The sequence below is a fragment of the Chaetura pelagica genome, unplaced genomic scaffold, assembly GCF_000747805.2.
Source record: "Chaetura pelagica isolate M959 unplaced genomic scaffold, ChaPel_1.0 scaffold90, whole genome shotgun sequence".
NCBI lineage: Eukaryota > Metazoa > Chordata > Aves > Apodiformes > Apodidae > Chaetura > Chaetura pelagica.
This window is the reverse complement of record NW_009953496.1, coordinates 12,694,429-12,719,038: the sequence shown is the minus strand read 5'-3', so window position 1 is coordinate 12,719,038 and position 24,610 is coordinate 12,694,429. Positions and strand designations below refer to the sequence as shown.

At 35.1% G+C, this 24,610-nt stretch overlaps 1 protein-coding gene across 1 annotated transcript in view; it reads left to right on the top strand.

The window, feature by feature from the left end:
* SNTG2 (syntrophin, gamma 2) overlaps positions 1 to 24,610 on the top strand; it is a 132,516-nt gene that overhangs the window by 90,687 nt on the left and 17,219 nt on the right. The window contains exons 11-14 of the mRNA XM_009999251.1: positions 3,554 to 3,592; positions 11,268 to 11,384; positions 15,152 to 15,223; positions 19,206 to 19,415. Coding sequence (XP_009997553.1) covers positions 3,554 to 3,592; positions 11,268 to 11,384; positions 15,152 to 15,223; positions 19,206 to 19,415 — 438 coding nt within the window. The remainder of the gene's footprint in view (positions 1 to 3,553; positions 3,593 to 11,267; positions 11,385 to 15,151; positions 15,224 to 19,205; positions 19,416 to 24,610) is intronic.

Here is a 24,610-nt window from a genome sequence, read left to right as displayed (position 1 = left end):
TATATATATATATAAAAATATAAAGGGGAAAAAAAAATAAAGAAAAAATAAGAAGACTGAAAGGTCTTGCTTTCATTACACAGCAGAATGTGGGGTATATGTAGATGGAAATAAAATCCTGTATGTAGGAAATTGAGTTCCTCTATAATTATACAAACAGTCCTTGCTGCAGTTCCCCTGTTGTCTCCAACTCCCATTACTGTACCACAGTGCTGAAAGCTTGTGCACTGCCAGTGGGGTGTAGGGCATCAAGTTGGTATTCCTGTCTCTCTCACCAGCTGTGGAGGCTTGTAGAGAACATGTGGTGACAGGTAAAGTGGAGAGTGCATACTTCTCTCTCCTCAGCCCCATGACATAGGGACATCATGTGATGCGGAAGGTGATCTTTTCTCTCCCCAGTTACTTCAGGGCTGCAGCCATCCCTGCTTTGACTAGGGAATCTGCTAAGGCTGTGCAGTGAATAGCTGTGGAGACCAAAGCATTCTTCCCTATTTCCCTTATCAATGGGAAGCTGGACTGGTTATGAAGATGCTCTTTGCAATACTCTACTCTCATTCTGTAGAAAAACTGTATGGTAAGTCTCACACACAATTTTCCAGGCCCATCTCAACACAATACAATAAAAAGTAGGATAACAAAATTTCTTCGTGTTATACAGGGAGATTAAGTGATTTGACCAAAAAGGAGGATGAAAGGAGACAGGATCCCTGCTAGCCGTGTTTATTTGTATTCTTTTACGCTGTAGTAATCTTATTATGCAGCACATCTTTGGCCATCTGCAGAAATAACATGGCTTCTGAATAGTTACTTTGTGTGTGCGTTTGTCTCTGAAGCACTGAAGAAAGGTTGAAGCTGAATGTGGGCAAGGTGTGTTGGCATTCCTACTGATATTAAAGAACTCCAGGTGCCTTTTCATTAAGGTTCTGCACAACTGCTCAAAATTAAGCCTATTACTGAACCAGACTGGTGAGGTCTCCTTCCTTCTGCAACACTGTGCATGTCACCGATTTGTTTTATCCAAGTTACAGAGTGGGGTTCTTGAGTTCGTACTGGTTTGTCACTGTCAAGGTACTGAGAATAGCAAGAAGCTCTGCCACCTCTTCACCCTCATAGAATCACACGTTCATTAAGTCTGGAAAAGGTCTATGAGATCATAAAGACCTATGTGCTCTCAAAGTGCTCCAGGCCACCTCTAGTATGGTGTGGCCATGCAACCTGAGGTCAGGTTGCTGTAAGCAGAGATGCCTGTGAGAGCTGCAAGGAGCCTTCCCGGGGTCAACCCCTCTGCTTGGCAACTGCATGTCAGTTCCATCCTCATCCTCAGTCTTCTGTGCTATGGTGCAGATACCTGTGCCTGTGGGCTGTGACTTGTCTGTGTTGTGGTAATTCCTCCTCATTTCTTCCCCATTCCTCCTCTAGGGTGTCAGGGAAGTGGTGGGGAACATGGCAGAGCTGCTTCAAGGGGGATGTCAGGCTCTTTCAGCACTCTACCCAAGGTCAAAGCCAGGCCTGGCAGATGCCCAGGCTCCAAGCAGGTCTGGCCACATCATCCCCAGTGCCTCAGTCGCTTCCTGTTGTCTGACACACCAGCACAACTGCACCATTTGACAACACAATTGAATTGAAGTGGGTTGCACAAGTGAGTTTATGGGGGAGAAGGAGCCCTGGTGGCCCATGATGAGTTAGGACAGACTGATAGTTCCTGCAGCTCTGAGCCTTGTTATTATCCTGTGTCTGTACAATGACTTGTCATTGCTATCTATTATCTAGAAGTAGGTGTGTAAACACTTTTTATTAGATATTTAGATATATATATATATAATATGTATATATCATTGCATCCCACAGCTGTACATTGCTAAAACCCTTTAGGCAATAGTCTGATGCTCATCAGATGTTTATCTTATGGCTAAACAAGCAGTAATGCAGCTCCAGACCAGCCAAGTCCATACAAACCCTGACACATCCTAAGGCCTGTGTCATTAACATAACACAAAGCCTGTTGAAATCTTATAGGTGTACTGGGTCTGGCTGGGATGGGGGTAACTTTCTTCATAGCAGCCATATGGTACAGTGTTTTGAATTATGGCTAAATAATGTTAATGAAACAGCAGTGTTTTGGCTATTGCTGAACAGAGCTTGTGCAGCCTCAAGGCTTAGTCTTTGTCTCGCTCTGACACCCCCACCCCTATGAAGGATGAGCAAGGAATTGGAAGGAACACAGCTGACCTAAGTTGGTTGAAAAGATATTCATTCTATACCACATAAGGTTATGCTTAGAAGTAATGTAGCAAGCAAGTTGGAGGTTTGTCTTCCAAGGTGGCAGTTGCTTGGTGGCTGGTTGGGCATCAGTCAGATTGTGGGAGGCAGTATGGTATTGCCTTTATATCACTTTTTTTTTTCTTACCTGTTTCCTTCACTTATTAAGCTTTCTTTATCTATACCCATGAGTTTTCTTGCTTTTGTTCTTCCTATTCTCTCATACATCCTGCTGGGAGGAGGAAGGAAGGAAGTGGCTGTGTGTGTGCTCAACGGCTATCCAGAGCCAATCCACCACAACAGGCAATGGCATCACCGTATTTACTCAGCTACATGGCTGCAGACATTGCTCTGCTATCAAAAATGTTCCACAGATTTTATCTAGTATAGCCAGGATACATGCAATAGCACTAGATTTCTTCTGCTCTTTTCCTGTGGCAGTTGTAGTTTTTCCTGTACATAGCTGCAGCTTTTGATCTTCTATCACCAGTCTTTCATTTATTTCATTAACCAGGCTTTTTGACAGCAAGATCCTTTGTAATTACTCATCAGCTGTAGGACAGTTAGCAGCTTATATCCTTGCATGTAGAGGAGTCTGTCTTTCCAGTCATTTAATCTTTTTCTATCTAGATTCCATGGTGTTACTACATTTCCTAATACGACACTTTAAAGAAGTGTTTCACTTGAAAGAAAGGAATATATATCAAGGTTTATCCACCACTCAGCTATGCCAACTATGGCTGCCAAAGAAAAGCCAGCCTCAGTAGAACTCTTCATTTTCTGAACAGAGAGGAAAAGAAAGATCCGTAACTTTATCTTGAGGAGTAAAAAAAAACCACAAAACACAAACAACTCTAAACAATATTCCATTTCTCTTTAAACACATCTTACAGGCTATGGCCTTCATTTTACAGGTACTTAATCACATGGCTCATTTATAGATCTGCTTAAGCCATTGTTAGCTGAGACCAAAGTGAGGTGTCTACAGTACAGTATAATAGTTTCTCTGAGAGTGACAAAGTTAAATTGATAAATGCAAATGCTTGTGAAAGATTTAATGAAAACTCTAATAAAAGGCTTCCTATCTTTTGAGCTCTTGGTTTTGCAAATTTAGCATACTACTAAAAAGCTAGTATTTATGCACTGAATGATTTAACTTCTAATTAATAACTTCTAATTTAACGTTTGGAAGTAGTAATGCAGTAATCAATAACTAAGTCAATGCTAATTACATCACAGCAGTTCTTCATCATGTTCCTATCTTCATATATTCTTCCGTCTCTTTCTCTCGTAGATGAAAATGGCAAATAAATGCTGTTCTCCTTCAGACCAGGTAAGACTTTAATTATATTATCAAATTTAAAAAATTATTGTCATGGAGTTAAGTACTTGGGATTTGTTTGGGGAGTTCTAGTTATGCCATGCTAGTAAATCCATGTCAAGAAATACAAGGTTTTTAAAATATGCAGGGATTACACAAATTTGAAAGGTATTAAAGAAGTATGACTGCTGAAGGCTCTGCCTTGTGCAGATCATGAAACACACAGCATCTATGCACTGGGTACTGTATATGCATATCTGTGCTCCACAAGAAGAGAGGGGCACTGAGCCAGTGTGTACAGTATTTTATCGAGCATGGACGATGTTTACAGCCACCACTGTCCAAATATTAAATCTTTTTATTCTGCTTGAAATAGCTCATTACATTGCTCTAGAGACTTGAAAAACATGATTCTGTGTTATTATCAGGCAGTTATATCTGAAACTCAGTTTTCAAAAAGATGCACATTGCTTTATATTTTTTGTGAAACAGTAAATTAGACAATTCTCTGTACAGAAAAACTACTGGCAAGGCAGTCATCATGTGATGATTTCCCATCCTCCACTAAAACAGTAGTTTCTTCTCAGTAGAAACAGGGAAGTATTTCTCAGATTTTAATAAAGACTATGTATATTTTTTCTTGTGATGCTGCAGAACAGTTTTTCACTACATCCTACAATGTCTCTTCCTTTGTTATGATTTTCTGTAATGACCTCTTCATTGATCTCTAAAGGAAATCATGCAGAAATTAAATCTAGAGGCAAGGTTATAGAAATGTAGCCTGCAACAGTACCGGGAAGCCAGGGCACAGATGTACATGCAACCAGCAAGGGATACATGGGTAACAAAGTATTACCCTCTTAAGTGCATCAACAGCAAGAAGATGAGGGAAAATGTTTCTCTTCTACTCAGCATATCAGAGGTCAACCTTCACTAAAAAGGTCAACTGCAAAAGATTGTTATTTAAAATAATATTAACAAAAGCCACTTAAACTCATATTGCATTACAAAGGGAAGTTTTGATGGTATGTATGCCTTTAATGCCTTGTGATATTTGAAAAATTGGTCAAAGTTTTCTCAGAGCTGTTATCAAGATATTTCAGGGAATTTGTGTCTGCCAGATAACATATCAAAAGACTAGGAAATGGCAAAAGTTGTGGCTGTTGATGAGAAAAGAAAGAAAAGCTGGAGAATTAGAGACTAGTCAATTTAACTTCAGTTTCTCAAAGGAAATTTTAAAAAATAAATAAAATATTTATATGCAGCTGCAAGATAACAAACTAATGACTGCCCTGAAGGATTTATCAAGAATAAGTAGTGACAACCAATCTAATTTTCTCCTGTGATAGAATGACACATCTTAGGGATGAGTGACAGGTGCTTGGTGCCACATTTCTTGATTTCAGTATGGTTTGTGACATTTCTTGATATTACAATTTTATAAACAAGTGCTACAAGGATTTGATTGTACTAACTTAGTTGGATAATTCAATAGTAGGTATAAATGATTTGGTTTCAAAACCAACATAGACTAAAAATCCTGAAAGGTCTGTCCTAAATCAAACTCTCTTGAATACTTAAATTTTATGGTGGATTAGCAAAAGTAAGCCTATTAGTTTTGCAGTCATGAAGCTTTAAAATACAGTGTTAGCCTTAAGAATGGTCCTGTCATACTGAAGAATTAATTTGAAGAACAGGATAGAAGCCAATTAGGGTACAGCACATAGGCAAGAATAATCAAGTATTTATAAGAGACTGTGGGAAACAACTGGAGAAGTTCTTACTGAAAAATACTCATTCAGTATCTGGGGATGTAAATTATTCTAGGGAGGTTTAGTCGATCCTCCATTGCCTTGCTAGCAGTGAGGAAGGCCATCCCAGATGCCCCTGTCTGCAGAAGCCAATCAGACACAAAATAAGAAAAACAAGTTAATTGATTTATTACTGTGATTTATTATTACATTAGCCTGTGATAGTCAGGTACAGGGCTGATTAACAGAGACCCTCAAAAGCCCCATTTATGTATTTAAATTATTTTTCTTTTTTTTTTTTCTGCTGCATTTTCCCCCCCTCTCAAATAAGGAACCCACCCATATTTTACTACTTCTCCATTGGCCCTTATTTTTTCTGAATTTTACATGCTTACTTCATTATTTCAGCCTTAATCTGTGATACCACCACCACTGTCTGTTAGTACCCTTTTTTCATTATCTTTTGACATTGACTCATTTTCCACTTCCTCTTCATAAATCTGACATGCTAGTTTAATCCCTTACTGCTCTTTTAGTAGGGCTTGAGATAGCCAACCGACTTCACTCTTTGCATGTTCTTACATTGTTACCTTGTCATTTGAACATCATGTCAGGGAATGGTCATTTACCTGCACACTGTAACAATTGTGTCTCCTCTGTGGTTTTTGAGAAAGAGCATTGTGTGCTGTACCTAAGTGAGTTATTGTAAGACATGCTAAGTGCTCCTTTTGCTGTAAGGCCATGGCAGGAGCACGGCATCTGATTTTGTGTGCTATGTTTCTGAAAAGATACTGATCAGAGGTTTTCCATGGGCTGTGTGAGCACATTGAAAGAAAGGGAGGGAGGTATGTTAGTAATATCCATGCTCAGAGAATACTATGTGAAAAGAAGGAATGATGACACACAAGCTACATATTCTTGTTCTATTTTCTCTATTTATGAAATGAATAAGCTTTTTTTTTACTCTTACAATCTAAGGCCAAAATAATTTGAGTCTTTAATGGATAGGGCAAAAAAAAGTCTTAAACTCTGGTTACAACAAAAGCAGTTCATGTTTGACATGAGAAATAGACTTCCTCATTACTAGTAAAGATTATAAGGTGCTAGCATAGACTGTTGAGAGAGAAATTATAAAGTCTCCATTACTGTAGATCCCTAGGAAATTAAGGAAATATTTTTAGATACAAAAGAAGTATAACAGGTACTGTATTTTTGAGAGAGTGATGTACTAAATTTCTCTGAAGCCTGGGTGCCTCTCTGTTTCACATAATTATATGATCTTAAGTCTAAATAAGGAACTTTTCAAATATGGAGGTTTTTCCTATTGTTTCTTACAGCAGAACTGCCATGAACAGAATAAAAGAAACCCTGTACATACTTTTTTTAGGATAAATATGTCTCTTTTTTTCATTTTCTAAAAAGCAGATAAAATATTTTTTATATATATCATATATATATAAAATTGCTTTCTCCTAATTGTTAGCTTGGAAAAGTTTGATTCTTGAAGACTATAATTTTACAACTTGCACCTGTAGAGGGAGCAAGACTAAATTCCTTGAAACGTAAAGAGATGATGTAGAGATAGAATTGAGATCTTCCTTGGCAATGGTTTTAACTTTATTTGTATGGGAGGTCAGTTATGCAATTTCTAATTAAATTCTCCTGGTCTGCTTCAGAGATTTTTTCTGTGACCTCAGGTCTTCCACTGAAAAAGCTTATTCTAACAGAAATAGTACCACTTCAAAGCACTTAAGCTTTTTAACCTCTAGTCAGTTAGCTGATATGTAGTGCCTCTGTGAGGTAAATGACTATTACTACTATACTGATTTTAAAGACAATCAAACTGAAAAAAAAAAGTCAAGCCATTTGCCAAACTCAAAGCAAAACAACACATAATAAATATATAATAAAATTCTGAAAACTGTGATTGCATTTCTGAACATATTTAAGCAGTGTTTCTTACCTAATACAGAGACCACATCAGCCAGAAGTCAGCTGGGTCTATAGTGCCTCTGGCAGTGAGTGGTACAAGGCAATTGTCTCTTCAGTGAAGAACCATAGTCTCTGATTAATCTCTCTTCCTGAGCTTCCCTTTGCCATTACGCTATTAAAAAATATTAACAACTCTTCTTTATTATCCTCTTCTTTCTATATTTCTGCTTTGTGGATTGTCAGAAAGTTTTTAGAGTATAGAATTTTCTGCGCAGGCACCTGCTCTTCACCGTTTTTAGAACCCATTGCTTTTCCATTCAATATTACAGAACTCTGATTTCTCTGGATTACTACTGCAAGATCAATCCTTCTTCATAATTATTATCCTATTTAAACTATGTTGACACATTTTTAAGCAGAATTAATCATTGTATTGATTAGGATATCATGTGTAGAAGGAAGCTGAGTTTTCAGACTTTACTTTTATTCTTTGAGGACTCTTTTGTTACGGCTATAGGAAACAACTGTGGTTTGAAAGGTTTTTGTTTTGGTTAGTTGTGGTTTTTTTGTTTTCCCAAAATGCAGACAAAAAAATTTGAGCCTTTATTTGGTGAGAAGAGCTTGTTAGGTGTATTTTATTGTTGTTGTAATACTGCTAAAAATAAAGTAGACAAATAAGACCCAAAAAGTTGTGAAGGACTGAAGTTTTCCACTTATATTTAGTTTGATTAGTTCCTGGTGCACAAATAGTGCTACTGATTTAGTATAGAATATATGAATGCATAACCAGTAAGTTTCCTTATTGGTATCTGTCTTCAAGACTGAGTTTTGTGTTTTGGATCCTAAGTTGAACAAGAAGGCTTTAATGAGAAAAGATTAACAACATCAGCCCAAATTTTCCAAGCCTCCTTGTTAAGCAAATAAAGAGCAGAACAAATTATTGCCACCCAAAAGGATTCATAATCCAGATTTTGCATGGGCAGCCAATTCCTGAGAAGGTACACAAATTCAGATATATGCTTGTCTTCATAGTTCCCTTCAGATTAGTATGAACATGTGGCATTTGTGGCATTCAAACTGTGCCTAACTTGAATGCATACATTTCATTCTTGAGCGAAAGAAAATAAAACACTTGGGTGTAATTTCTAACTTTCTCTGTAGTTTCATCGTGTTTTGAATAGTAGCCATTCTGACATAATTGAATGCCATTGAAGTAAAAGACATATCTGGATGCAGTTGACATGCAATAAAAACCATTAATATAACACATCAAAACTTCTAGAATTCCAAATATATATATTTTTTTAAATTATCTTAGTTTAGTTAACAATTATGTAAGTGAAAGAAGAAGGGTTTTTTTCCCCTCCATATCTGTATTTCTCAAAATATGCAACATACCACTTGATTTGGAAAAGAGGAAAAATCCCATTACATAAGTTACCTCAAGATGCACTTCTCTTCGCTCTCTTAATTTTGTGTTGTTCCATTGTGCTTCACGGTACAACAGTGGCTCTTAATTTGCAGGCCAAGTTGGCATCTGTTGTAGATTTTTATCCCACTTTAATTATATAAGTGTACCCATCTGTTCTGACATTTCATTCATCAGATATCTACTTGATTTTCTTTCTTCATTTCCCCCTGGAGTGCTTTACGCCATTTACTTTTCATAACTACTTAACAAAAAGTACTATATACAAAATGTACTGACTGCTTTATTAAATGTAACACATGTTAAATTTCCAGTCATTGCAGCATTTAGATGCTTTATTGCTGCTGGAAAACAGTAAGTGCAAATAAGAACATTCATTTATCTGCTGTGATTGGATTACATTTTGTTAGTGACTTGTTTTATCTCCTCATAATGAGTGCCATTGCTCATTTTATTCCTACAGGAACTTTTGGAAAGGGTAGAAGAACATGATATAAACCTAATAATATACTGATGATTTATGGGTAATTTTCCATGCAGTTTCAAATAGCAGTCTCAAATTGATTACACAGTATGGGAATAAAATGGTGAAAGAAAGCTGAGAATGGGACAGTTTTTGTTGTTACACCTTATAAGCACTCCTTGAAACTTCAAATGGCAGGTTTCAATCCAAATAAGAGAACAGGTTTTTTTATCACAGGACTAATATTCCCACCTACTTACTGAGACCCAATTAAAATCTCAGTAGTCTACATATGAACCAAAGCAGTCCCATACAGACTTGTGTTGCAATGAATAATTATTCTTTGTACACTAGTGTGCCCTTAGTGACCATTTAATGATCCGGTCAGTAAGAAAGATGTGTGGAAAGAAAGCAAAAAAAACCTAGATTTTTAAATATCTCTATAAAAAGATGCATAAATTTATTGTGTTTTCAATATATGAATAAGTTGATCAAACAGTGGCTCTGTTAAAGGAAATCCTTCTATTTTCCTTGTTTAGTTTTCTAAGGACTTTTTTAGACTGTCTTTATAGACAATGATACATCTGGAATCCTCTTTTCTTCATGTTGTTTCTTCTCAAATATTTTTTCATTGATTTCCCCACTTTTTATACTGGTATAGTGTCCTTCCTTTTGTTCTTTTCCTTCTAATTTCATATTTTCTCCTGTTTCTTAATTTTTTATCATACCAAGTTAATTTGTTTATCTTCCTAAATGCCTTTTGTTTTGTCTTTTCCTCTCTTTCTTTCATATTCATACATGTACTGAGACTTCAGTCAGTATTCTTCAGAGATACTCTTCTCCAAATTTTAAATTGATTTACAAATGTGCTACTTTTTGCATTTTTTTCACATTTTCATTAAAAAAAAAAAAAGGAAGAAGTTGATGTAGGCATTCATGTTTTAGAGGTTTTTTTAGGAAGTTCAGGAAATGCCACAGCATTTTGTTTACTCACATCTTTAATATTTAGGTGTTTGATGGTGCTAATACACAATATAATCTCACAGTGTGAAAGACTATGGGAAGGGTTTTTACTTTTTTTCCCCCTAAATTGCAGAACTATTACATAACAGCCAGTTTTTCCAGATAAGTTTTTACCTTATTTAATAAGATGGAAATCAGCATACCATTTTTCTAACTTCTACTGTGAGGTATATAATCATTTTTATGTTGCACAAATTATGTTGACAATCCAAAGCTAAGCACTATTTTAAAGAAAGTGAAAACTGGGAAATCAAGTACCTGTTTCAAGGGCACTATTTTTTCTATTGATGAATTCAAAATGAAGCCTAGAATATTTAGGTCTGTAATTTTTGGTGGGTAACTACATTCATTATTTCCTAGTACCACACTATGGCATTATTTCTTTATATTTATTTATTTATGTGCCTCAAAAAAGAAGCATGCAGTTTTATTTCTTAATTTAATTTAAAACAAAAATTAATTTATCTGAAATACAAAGACCTGTATTGTAATGCTGTTACAGCAAAGTTCTGTAACAACTGAATTTGACATATAATTCTATGAGAACATAAATCGTCATGCAATAAAGTGTATATAAAAGAAAGTATAAAAACTGAAAGAAAGTGAGTGTGACAAGGACACTGTTAACAGTGGCAAATAAGAGCATACAGAAAGCTGTTGGATTTCAGATAGTTATTGTTTCAGATGTGTTTCTTTAGAGATACAGAAAGCAGAAATTTCAGTATGTCCAAGTTTTGACTATGCTATAGATAATGTAGGATCACGTTTGTTTATAAACTACTGGCTGAACTATTTCAGTACACCTAGGTTTTCCTCTGGCTCAAGTGAGACTAGGCTGAGACAGATAGGAGTGGCTTTTTAAATGATGATTATTTCAGGAAAGATTCAGACAACTTGTACTGTAAGTTTAGATCTCTTCAAGAACATGCTGGCATGAGTATGGGAGTGGTAGGAAGGCAAATGTGAAGAAGAGGATGATGCATCCTATTCAAATATGATCACTGAGTTGTGGAAAGACCTGATGTATAAGATACATCTTATGCTCCACTGAAAAACACAGCTTTAATTTTCAGTTGTTTGCCTTTACAGGTCATACATATGGGATGGGTATATGAGAGACTTGAAGGAACGGATTCATCTCAGCTCTACAAATTCAAGTTTCTGGCACTGAAAGGTTCATCCTTCTACATTTTCAGCACTCCACCGGTAAAAAAAAAATTAATATTTTTCTTACAGTTTAACTGCAAATAGAAACCTGTTATGTCTTGGTTTACTTTTCCTTACCAAGGTGGAGTTGTCAGCTGAGATTTTAAAAGAAGTCAAAGCCATTATTGCCACAGAATTTCAATAAGCTTCAGCTGTTTCACGTCTTTCAAGGTCCTCTGAAAATCCTATCATACCTGGATAGTTCAAAGAATTCCTAATAGGGAGGAAGTGTTGACTTTTCAAAGTTGTCAGGTTCAGATTTATAGAAACTGTTCACTCTCCCAATCTCTTCAGCTGATCCAAAGAAAGTCTGATCCCTTTACATGTGTACTATATGTAGTACCCTTGGGAAGTACGTACTCTTAAAAACTTATTTATGAACTTCAATGAGAAGCAATCAGTAATATTTTATCTCTCTATCTACACTGAAATTCTAAATTGAATTGTTAACTTCAAGGATTTAGACAGACAAATGTGTTATTTTTAAAATGCAACAACACATCTGGGAAAGCTGGTGGGTTTTCCTCTAAAAATGGTTTGTCTATATGTTATGTCAAGGAACTAAAATTTTATTCAATTACTACAATCCAATTAAAATGCAAAAATAATATAAAAATATTAAACAAATTAATAACACAACACATGAATGTTTTTCCTTTATACATTTATTGTTTTCAAACCTAGTTTTGAAGAAACATTTTTTATATAATTAAAAATATCCACCTACGTGATACTAATTGAGGTTAAATTATTTAATTTATCATGTTCAGCATTTGACTAAAAGTGAAGATGAATGTTTGGCAGGACTCATACCATGTTACTTGCCAGTATCTACTACATGCTGCTGTGCATCTGCACAGTTTTTTGTAGAAACAGTGACTTTTTAAAAAAATTAAAGTGGACTCAATGTGTTATGTTATTCCAGTACTGGAACATACAGAAACTCACACTGAAGTAAAAAGTACTTATGCAACACTTACCACTTTTGCAAGTCTACATACTTATTTCAGTCTCTCATTATAGATTTAAAATTGTAACCTCAGGTTCCTACATTTAAAAGGCTGAAATATCCTTTCAAGGATATGGATATCCTTTCAGTAAAAAGAAAAATGGCTTTGTCCTGGCTCAAACCAGGACATAAATAAAGGATATTGCACTTTTTTTTTTTTTAACTTTCCTATTTCTTTCCATTTTTTCTCATTAACTAGAAGCATATGAACGTTTGTGATTTTTTTGAAAAGCAGTGCAGTCTATAACAATATCATTTTAAACTTAAACATTCTATGATAGTTCTGAGAAAACTACAAATAATGTCATCTATCTCTTTGGACTCTAGTATCCTTTTGCAGTATGTTTGTTTTCCCTCCTTAAAATCCCTCTCAGCATGGCATTCATGTTCTCTGGATGACCTTACACACTGATATTTGTACTGTTTCACTCTTGGCTTTAAGCAGGGTAGCCTTTCTCAGACATACACAGTAAAAGAAAATCTTGCCTGATATAGGTGATGTCAGTTATCATCACTAGGTATTTCTGCTGACAGAAGTCATAACAGGTTATAGAGAGTCAAAGGATGAAAGAGATGCACAGTGTAACAGGGAGAAGGCTGAAGTATTCAGAGTGAATTTGATGGGACAGCCGTGTGACCATTGTCCATTATTTTCTTTTCAAAACAGCCATCAAAGTAAAAAATGTTTTCATGTAAGTAAGGATTTGCAACATTTTATGAAGCAGTGGGAGGACTGGCATAATATCCAAAATTGCTTTAAATTCATCTTCTAAACCAGCTAACATTAGATTTAAGTTTGACAAAATTCCTTTAAAGTAGGACTAGGTACTTTCAAAGGTAGCTTGTAATATGTAATATTTTGAGCTTTAATTTATTATGAGAAATTGCTTATAATAAAACAGAAAGACAAAGTATATGACACACTTTAACATGAATTGTATTCAAGTGATGTTTGTTATTTTATTGCTAAATATAAAAACCATCAAATGGAGAACCCTATCATAAAGGTCCCTTTATATTCCAAAAAATGTGGTAGTAGAACATTCTCTTCTATGTCTTCAGTCCTGTTTGCAATAGGTGATTCATCTCATCTGAGTTTAATCATCTAGAAGTTGAAGATCTCATCTAAACTTAGAAAAAGTGGGAGAAAACGATGCTATTTTTTCTCTTTTTTTCTTATTTCCAATATGTTGAAATTAACAGTAGATTATTTAGAATTGGATTAAGCTGTTATGATTAGATATTTCTGATGTCTAAATTTACATGGGATGCTTTCCGCAGTAAGAAAGAATTCACATGAATTCTGAAACACTGCTTTAAAGCACATAGCTGTGGAGTCTACTCAACAATAATATTCATTAGTTTCAATTGAAGTGGATGTAAAAGCAGATAACATTGCAAAGAAATCATTGCTCTTCCAACAGCACTCTCTGAAATAACATTTAGTAACCAGTAGAAGTCACATCAGTCTGCTCTTAAGCGTTACAGTGTTTTGGATTTTCACCATTTCATTACCATTTTGCTTAATGAATTTATAAGAGCTGGAAAATCAACTTAAAAAAAAAAAAAGATGTTGTTCTGAATTTAAAACATTAGAAATGAGATTGATTATTATAGGTGAACTGTGTGCTACTGTGCATAGAGAGAAAAAGAATGTTACTGAATTTCACCGTTTTTTTCTAGTTAAGTTTCATCCACAGAAGCCAGATGTTTTACAGAAAAAAAAAAAAAAAAATTGCCTTAGCTAAATAATTTAATTTAATTTACTACTTTCTTCCTTTTGGGAGAGAAGCAGAAACAGGAGAAAGGTGCATCTGCCATAGTATTTTCAAAGATCCAGGTTGCTACTGGAGTCACCAAAACACTCGTTTCCAGATGCTGAAAGCTTTAGAGTTACGATTGAGTCAAATTCTTTGTATATCTATGCAGCCATTCCTATTCCTGTGCATTTCCCAAGAGCTAGGATTTTGATCTAAAATATATACTCAAAATAATGCTTGTTCCCCTGGTGTTTTTCCTATGTATAGGTTCTTCTTTTTCCCCTTGAACTATGTAGGCTGTGTACTGTTTATAAAAGAAAACCAATAATCACATTATGTAATGAACTAGAATTTAGGAAATAATTTCTGTTATCATTCTGACTATCACATTTTAAAAGCCTGTCATGACAGCAGGGCAATGAAATCAAAGAAAACAAAAAAAAACTACGTCTTTTCTTATTCATTACTAAGCACACAGTTTACATTCTTCTTAATTTCAAATGTTGCAGTAACACAGTACTTTTCAGCTGTTAATATAAATATGAATGCATTGGTATCCTAGTGTATGTAAACTCAAATCTGAATTTAGGAAGGCATCTTGGTCTGTTGATTGTAAGAGCTTTTTTAAATTGAGATATGAAGCTGAATCACTCTGGCTTTGAGACTCTGGATTCCCAGCATGCTGGAGAATAAATAATAAATATTATGTATGTAACTCACCACAGATTACAAAGAGATTTCCATAACACTATTGTATTAATAGTGAAAATACAATGAAATTATGTAATATCATGGTAAGACTCTTGTAGTTGCTCTTTGTGTAAAAATTGAATGGTACTTGACAGTCTTTTATAGATGCTGGATATTAAATGTAGTAACGTGCCTGTATTTAGATAATCCAGCTGAATAATAATGGGTGAAATATTTTTTAATTTTTTCATCTGTACATGACTTTAGAATAAAGACTGACTTGTTAATATTGTCTTTTGATGTTGTAGGTAAGCACACTAGACTGGGTACGAGCTGAAAAAATCTATAACCTCTGTGAGGTTCTATTTAAAATTCACAAGGTAGGTTTCCTAATGATTACAGTGATATTATTTATTAAAGAAAGTTTGCCTTTTCCTGTTAATGATAAGCTTAAGTTTATTTTTAGTAGCAGTAACTAACAAATACTTCATCTGTTGTTAAAAGCAAACAACAAAACCAACAAAAAACAAATATTTTGTAATGGCTAGTGCATTAGCTATGCAAGTATAAAAGAATATGAAAAATTTATTAAGTTCCACATGAGTAAGTTACTAAAATGCTTCCACATTGAAGAAATCTTCCAGTGTTAAACCTGGTCTTGTGAAAGGTGAAATACACAAGTAAGCATAATTAAGCTGGATATTGCTTTTTTTATTTATGGCTTAGATTTTTATGTGAATGTGATGAAGAATGCTTTTGCTATTCCCAACCTATACAAAGGTAATTTTATTTTATGTCAGTAATGAGCAGTATACAATTATGTCTTTTTTAGATCATGTATAATTTGCAAATACTATAGTTGTTTAACCTTACAAAGCCCAACATGGGGCATTTGTGTGCCACAGAATTATTTTTTTCCACCACCTAGGAACAGTGTCATGTTTTCTGTTTAGCTTGTCCCAGGCAAGGATTTTGGGCAAAACCCTAGCAGTCTGTTTAAATAATTGACTAAGAGAAGATACTTTCATCAGATAAATTAATTTAATTCTGTACTAGCTAATGAAAACTGCTTTGTAGGTGAAGTCAGACTAGATGAGAGCCTAGACAGTAAAAGCAAATGTATTATCAGGGAGAAAACAACCCAAATAAATGACAAAGAACAGTCTTTTCAGATAAAATTCTCTTTCACTAAAAAATTACAAATCATCTTTAGTTTCTCCAGCTGCTGTGCTACTCTGCTATTCTTCCTTTCACCATGTACTAATGTTGTGGAGAAGGAAGATTGTTGCTCTGTTACCTGTACAGATCCTGACTTAACATTGCAACAAAGGAGAACAGCTTAAGTTTTTTTCATGTTTATATTAAATTTTTTTCTGATGCAACACAGTTATTCAGAACAATTTACAAAGGGAAAAAATTCATAGACCAGACAATAACACTGCATTCCCCTTTACTGCCCCCGTCAGCATAGAGGGGAGTTATCTGTAGCACTAAGTAACCAAATTCTTCAAGGAAAGAGGTGATAGGTTATTTCCATGTTCTGAGGGATCAAACTATTTGTCCCAAACCAACTTGCAACAACATGGGCATGTTTCCTACACCGATTGTGTTGGCTGAGACTTAAAAAAAAAATTATAAATTGAAAATATTATTATTTTACTTAAAACCAACAGAGCAAGGAGAACACAGAACTTGACAGAAATCTAAAAGAAAATGGCTCTCAAACATGAGCTGATGTTAACATTTTACAGTATTGTCAGTCCCATTAAGTGACTGCTAAAGGAGCTTCCGCTGATGTCAGCTGTCAGTTTTGCAGCCCGTCGCTGCCTGTATTTTCTCTCTTGTAAACCTCCTGTCCCTGGCCAGAGGAGAAAGATTCCCTTCCCTGGCAACAGTGGGGATAGAAGGAGGTCTTGGACAGTGCTTTGCCATGAGAATAGCAATCCTGGAGTTTTGGGCGTGAGCGCAGCTCCAGAGTGCAGGCTGCCAGGCACAGCACTCTTTTGCAGGCATAGTGTTATTTCAGTGTGATCATGTCTACAGCTGAGTGGGTACATGTGGGCAACTTCAGGTCCTGCCCATCACTGAGACAGCAGCAAAGAACAGAGGCTCTGTCCCAGATTATTTGTTCTGTCTCCTTAATCTTTTTTTTTTTTTTTTTTTTTCCTGATAAATAAGTCAGGCAGCAGTGAAATAGATACTCATTATGACTTTTTAAAAGATGTTGCTATGGTTTGGGCTTTCTTTTTTTTCTCCTTGAAATATTAGCACTGATTTGAAAGTCAGTCCTTCCTCAGATATTCTGGTAATGTAAAAGGCAATCTATCCTTAAAGCAAATTCTGTAACACTTTTTCATTAAGAAAAATAAACTACCCAAGATTCAACTCTTTAATGTTCTTGACATTTTAATAAATGAATGCTAAATTACCAGTCTTCATGACTACATTAGCTAAAATGCAAAACCTCAAATTCAACAATTTGTTCTCTTTTCTGTTGATGCTTGGGTATAAATGAGAATGAGCCAAACTGAGCAAATCCAAAAAGATAGCCAAAAAATCTTAAGAGATCAAGTTTTCCAAATTGCACACTGAAAGATGAGTTCAAGTTGTAAAAACTGACATTTAGGGAAGGTGTTCTTTTTTCAGAAGATGGATTTTCAGAAGATGGTTAGAAATAGTGCAAAGCTGTGGTGCCAAGTGCTATTGTAGCTTCTCTCAAAAGATGGATTTTAAGATGAGGTGAACTTGTTACTCACCTCATTTTCTCATCTGTGTTTGTTATGACACAAGAATGGAACATGGAAAATAAGAATCCAATATGGAAATAGCATTTTAAAACAAAATGTTTGCTAATTTTATATTTGTGTGTGTGTATACATACATAAAACTGCACACTTGCATACACAAACATGCATATGCAGCTATGTGAATTAAAATTCATCAATATATAATGTACTTACATATTCATAGACATGGAGTGGTAACAACCAAATGGTTGAAAATGTGATCTCTTTTATCTCCTGTGTTTCTTCTTATAACTTGCCTTATACTTCATATTAAGCACTGGTACTGTTACTAAAAACCTGTATTTTTTTAGGAGTAAGAATATTAGATGCATTTTTAAAAGTCACCTGTCTTAAAAACTTTATTTTCTGGTATTTCACACATTACATTTTCACATACAAAATAAAAAATATTAATATGGTATTCTGTGAGCTAGGATGAGCAGTATTGAGTCTTGAAGCAGAGGTAGGTGTAATATCTGTCTCTACATGGCTGCTGAACGTCAGATGATACAAAGGTACTTTCTTCAGCTTCCTTTTCACCAGTCCAAAAGACAGTCATAGGTATGAATTTCCTCCAGATTGTTCTCAGGTAGCTGGTGACATTATTTGCTGCTTCTGAGGTACCCCAAAAAACATCCATAGCTTAACAGACTAGACTTGAGTAAATTGCATCAGGTTACATTTGCCAGTTTATTTTATTCAGTCAGTCATTCATCATTACAAGCAAAATTTTCATTTCCCATCTGAGTATTTTTGATTGTATTTGTATGAGAGTGGTACACAGAGGAGGGTGTGCTAGTGGAGCATTTGCTTTCATTACTAAAAAATGGATGTCATACTGGTACCATAAAATTAACCTGAGCCCCCTCAAACCAGTAGCAGTAGCTTTTTGTTTGTTTTCTGTTTCTCAATATTTATGCTACTCAATGAAGTATTGAAAGATTAGGCAAGTTTTTTGTCAGTATTTGTTTTCATTTAGAAAACATTCTGTTACATTAATTATGAAAGACTAATGCAAAGTATTTCTTCTTCATCTTGAAAGTGATGGCAGGATCTCACTTCACTCCCCTTGTAGCTGCCGAGCACCATTGGCAGCTATTAGGGGACATTTGAAAGCTCACATAGTGGTTTCCAAAATTAGCTCTTGGGTGCTCGATGAATTACTCCATTCCATGGTGCTTAGCATATTGGAACCTAATGAGAATGAAGTAGTCAAATTCTCCTGCAAAGCTGACACACAGCTCTTGTATTGTATTCAAACAAATCTGGGATTTACTTCTTTTTCACTGTAAACAATATATTGCTACAGACTCCTTTGAAATTATGTATGTATTGTTTAGGTAACTTTGACAGCATTTTGGAACTGCAGAAATAGCTCAGTTTATATGATAGAGGGTTAAGTGAATAAGAAGCAGAGAGAGCAGCTGTCTTTGAAATTATGAGTTAACTTTCAGAACATGTCTTCAAGGTAATTATTAATATATCACCCAAGTACCCATCACTTACAGAAGACAGTGTTGCTTTAACTCTTTGGTTTTGCTAGGTGAAGAATCACATACTGATATATGTCTTTCAGCTCTGGCTTGCTGATGATTGCTGGCTGCAAGCAAATTTGTATTTAGGTATTCATCAGGACTTTGATCTTGAAGACCAGAGGCCATATTGTTTCAGTGTTATGGTTGAACATGGCAAGAGTCATTATTTCAATGTGGAACTGGGCAGCGAGTTAGCAATGTGGGAGAAGTCATTTCAAAGAGCAATTTTCTTGGAAGTTCAAAGAACAGGGGTAAGTAATGAATAATTTAAATCCTGGAACTATTTCATGTGTAAAAAAAACCGAACCAAACCAAACCAAAAAACAAACAAATATTTAGATAATGTTTATGTTTAATAATTGCATCAAATTGATGTGCTCCATGGCTAAGGATCTGAGTACATTTTAATACACTGAAAGTTTCATCATCACATCAATATCTCTATGTCACTGAGTATGTAATAACAGTCTGTGAGCATGTTATGATAGTTTCAAAATTGAAAGTAGTAATGTTGAAGATGACCTTGATTTTACTGGACTGAAAATGAATATGTTTTACCACTCAAAAATATATTCTGTGGAAGTTTAGCCCACCTTGAACATTTTCTTCCAGAATGTTTATTTTTCATTCACAGAGGGTAAATACGTATTACATAATGATTCTGTTTTCAGAGAAGAAACATTTTGCTCTTAAATCGTTAATTGTAACTTGAGATTGCCCTTTATAACACTGGAAGAGTTTGCAGACTCAGTGTAAAAGTGGGAGGAAAGTTTGTGATAGTCTTTAATTCTCAAAATGAAACCGCAACTTTCTGCTGGCTAGTGAAATTGTCTCAAGTCAATTATTTTCTCAGATCTGAGACTGTCTTTCCTGTTAGGTTGCTTCAAATTTAAGATGAAGATTCCTGGTATAGATGTCTAAATGTGGGTGTCCATTAGCATTGTGGTGACCATGCTCCCATTAGAATCAGAGAGTTGAGTCAAAATAATTATTTATACCAAATCAGATACTTCATTGTAAAGGAGATATTTTGTGGAATGAAGGCAGAGAAGATAAATGGATTTTTATTTGAGTTGCAACTTAAGGCATCCCTTTACTGTTACATAAACAAGTTATTTGCTGAACATCTACATCCATACCCCAAAGTGAACTAGATTAGTGGACCTAGTTACAAATTAAGAGCATAGACCTTCTACAATTAGAAACATATTTACAATTTAGCACAAATTCAAGCTTGTTCTGGTATGTTTGGGTTTGCAAGGACCACCTAAAAATGTTTACCATAGCAAGAGCACTGAATCCCAGCACTGCATTAGCACAGCTTGCAAGGAGCAGGAGTCCTAGCACAGGTGTTGATCACCCTTTTGAAATTTCCAAATCTCTGGGATTCTAACGGGGTTTGCAGGTGCTTGGAACCTTTATAAGTGTCTCTTCGGACCTCATAGAGTAAAAAAATATTTTGTAATGGTGATGCTGTTGCTTCTGCTCTTCTGAGAAGGAACAAAGTTTTTAGGAAAAATATTGATTCTTCCTGAAAAACTGCTCAGCATCGGGGAGGGCTTAATGATGCAGATTGAATATGCATGAAGTATTTTCTCACATTAACTCTTCAATAAGTTATGATACAAGCGTTTGACCAACCATTCCATTGTCTTATTTATTATCCATATAAAAAGCAGATAATATTTAATTAAATTTAATCATAACAAGTCTGGAGATTATCTGGTTCTGTATCTGGTTCAAGTTCTGATGTATTTATTGTTAAATTTCAAAACTTGTTCTTTTACACCCTAACATTTAAAGAATGAATCTTTGCCTGTGGAATGATATTTTGTCATTTGAATACAACCATTTTCTACACCTGTATGACTGAAGAGACATTAATATTTCTTCCAGCTGTGTTTTAACTTATCTGAAACCTTCAGGACAGGCACTCAGTTAAAATCTTGATTACAGTGCTGAAGTCTCCATATGTGTGTTTCCATATCTTAATTTTCTCTCAGTCAGTTGCATGCCTTCAAGTTTGTTGTAAACTACTATGTCAGTAGCATGCAAAGTGCTCCAGCAGTCACTCTCCAGCAATGAAAAATCTTTAGACACCGTTGTTTTCTTTCTTCCGGCCAAATATAAATGCTGCTTTGAATACCCTTCTTTTCAGAGGGATATCAAGAGCAGCATGACTGAGGTGCAACTTAACATTACATAGATTATTTCAAGCCATAGAAAACTAACTGGCATTTCAGTATCCAGAAAATTGAAGGTTGTCACTTATAGGGTAGATTGTCCATAAAAAAATATTGATTTTGGTGGACCATAATTGCAGTTTATTCGTTTTCATTCATAACATAATTTTATCTGTAAATAATTGGGAAAGATTCATGGCAAATGTTGGATTGCACTATATAATTTCAGCCATTCTGATTTAAATGTGACATTGTTCTGTTTACTGTTGAGTGTCATTAGGATCTTATCTTTGTCAGAGTTCTTGTTTACTTTATTGTGTTTCTGTAAGAATTTCATTTATGAGAATATTCTATCCTTACACATTTTATGAAAAGAAATCATAGAATCATAGAATGCCAGGTTGGAAAAGACCTCAAGGATCATCCGGTCCAACCTTTCTAGGTAATACTATAGTCTATATCAGATGGCTCAGCACCCTGTCAAGCTGAGACTTAAAACTGTACAATGTGAGGAAATTTACCACTTCCATTGGGAGACTATTCCAATGTTTGACTGTCCTCATGGTGAAAATTTTACCTCATGTCAGAATCAGAATCAGAATCTCCCCAGGAACAACTTGTGCCCATTACCCCTTGTCTTTTCTGTGTGACTCCTTGAAAATAGGGGGTCTCCATCTTCTTGGTAGCAACATTGTAATAATGTCTCCCTGAAGCCTTCTTTTCTCAAGACTGAACAAACCCAGTTTTCTTAGCCTCTCCTCATATGTCAGGTTCTCCAGTTCTCTGATCATCCTCGTGGCCCTTCTCCGGACCCTCTCCAGCTTATCCACATCCTTTTGGTAGAGCTGGGACCCAAACTGAACACAATACTCCAAGTGTGGTCTGACAAGCACCATGTTGTGTGTTAGTTGTATGCATTTCTTCTGAAAATGGCAGCAGTGTTAAATGACAGACAGAATGCATTAAAGCAGAAAGAAACCTCCCTCACAATATTGTTCCTTTTTCAGCTATCTTAAAAGCATATTTCAAGCTGCAAGTGTTTACAAAAAAGAGTCTACTGAGAAACTGTGAAAATCACTGACCCTGATGAAATGAATCTATGTACAACAATGATAGCAAGCAAGATTAGTTAAATCCATGTGCTAGAAAACTTTGTTTTCTTCATAGAAAAAAATGTTGTAGTTTCCAATTGCATAATATGGACAGATGGGAGTGTTAAGAATGCAACAGAAGTAGGGTGGGAAGGCAGTTGAAAGGACAGAAAAAGTGCTATTAAAAAGTATTTCTATGAGATTGGTAATAAAAGTCAACATTGCAAGAGAGAGGAGAGGCAGTGAAGTCCTCTCAGTAGTAACTAGAAGTTTAATCATCTCCTAGAAGTCCCAGCAAGTCTCTCTGTCTCAGCAGAAACATCCTCAAACAGAGCAAGACCAATTAACAATGTTCAAATGAAATAATTTTTCTTTTTCTTTTTTCTTTTTTTTTTAAAGTTTTTTTTACAGTGTAGACAATCTTCAAAGGCTAACACATTTTCCAGATCTCTTACTAATTCTTTGACCCTTCAGAGCAGCTTTGTCAGTACTATAGGATTTTATCTCATGTTTTTTCAATGTTATATTTTTAAAGTTACCCTCTCAGCATTCTTCCTTGCCCTCAACTTATCGTTTCCAAAGGAAATTATCTTCACTCATCTGAATCTTGGGTATGATTGTGAAATTAATGCAGAAACATGTCAATAGGATGATTTGGATCTCTGGGGTCCTCAGTCTTGTTCAATAGGAGGATGGACAATGACATTGCAATAGTATTTGGTAAAAGACACAGGAAAGAGTGACAGTAATAGCATTTGCTGTCAGCCATAGAAAAGTTGGACTGTTTTGACATCTTGAAACTTTGTACTTGTTACATAGACTCATAAAATCATTTTGGTTGGAGAAGACCCTTCAGATTATCAAGTCCAACCATTAACCTAGCACTGCCGATTCTACCACTACACCACATGGAAGGCAACACAGAAGAATAGTCTGCTTCACAAGATGGAAGTGCTCTCAGGAGACAGAAAAAACCACACACGGGAAAAGTAATCTACTGAAGTGCCACCAAAATACCTGCAGTTGGTGTATGGTGAGGAGACATGGTTGACACACTCTTCTCATTTATCTAGCAACCTCTAAACTCAAAAGAAAGTTTTCTCTTTGTGTTTCCAGCTGTGACACAGATGCTTCAAGCTCTTTTGAATCCTCATATGTCTGAATAACCTAGTTTCATGAAGCCGTTTACTTTGTTTGGAAAATAAATAAATAAATAAATAAATAAACCCTTTAGTATGAGTTATCACAAAAATTAAAATTGACCTGCAGTTGGACTCCACTCAGTCATAACAGAATAATCACGAACTTTTGCTGCATGTTTATTTTCTGTGCTTAGAGTTAAGTACTTCTAGTTAATTTATTTCCATTTTGTTCAGCAACTCAGTGACATATCTTGACAGATAAATAAACCCTGCAAATAAAAATAACAAAAAATAAATATTCATAAATGTTGTAATAGTATTTCACTTAAATCCATGTCATGTAAACATTCTTGGAAATCCAAGAACAGTTTATGATGAACATAAATGTATGAAGCATGTATGATATATGTTTTCTCTATCTGTATTTCAGTTAACATGTATCTGCTTCAGTGGATGTTTTATCTTTCTGTATGCATTTTTAGCATCTACTTATTTTTCCTAAGAGTTAACAACAAACCATTCCCTAAAGTGAGATTCTTAATGCTGAATGTGTAAGCCAGACTGGCTCATTGTGGCTCAGAGTTGATTGCTGATATGTCTGTTCCTCGATAAATGCAAAAATAATTCTTGGAAATAATTGTGCATTCTGTCCTGGAGCTTTAGGGAATCCTATAGGATTCCCTTTTTTTTTTTCTTTCCACAAATATTATGCTGCTAAAGCACCATGATTAGAATTCCTAAAAAAAGAATCAGTAGTTAAAACAAATACAATCAATCAATTCCTTTTCTGTTTTGCAAGCAACAATTAATGCATCAAAGTTTTGGAAAAAAAAGACATAATGTCTTCTTGAAATACCAGATAACAGGACTGCCTTTTACAAGAGAATGTAGGTTTTTATACTAATACTTTCATCTTACCTAGTCAAGTGTGTTAAAAACAAGTGATCTTAGTGCATGGGATGCAATTCCTTCTGTGGCAGCAACTGCAGATCTTGAAGGAATGTACCAGATTTTTATTCAGATCTAGTTT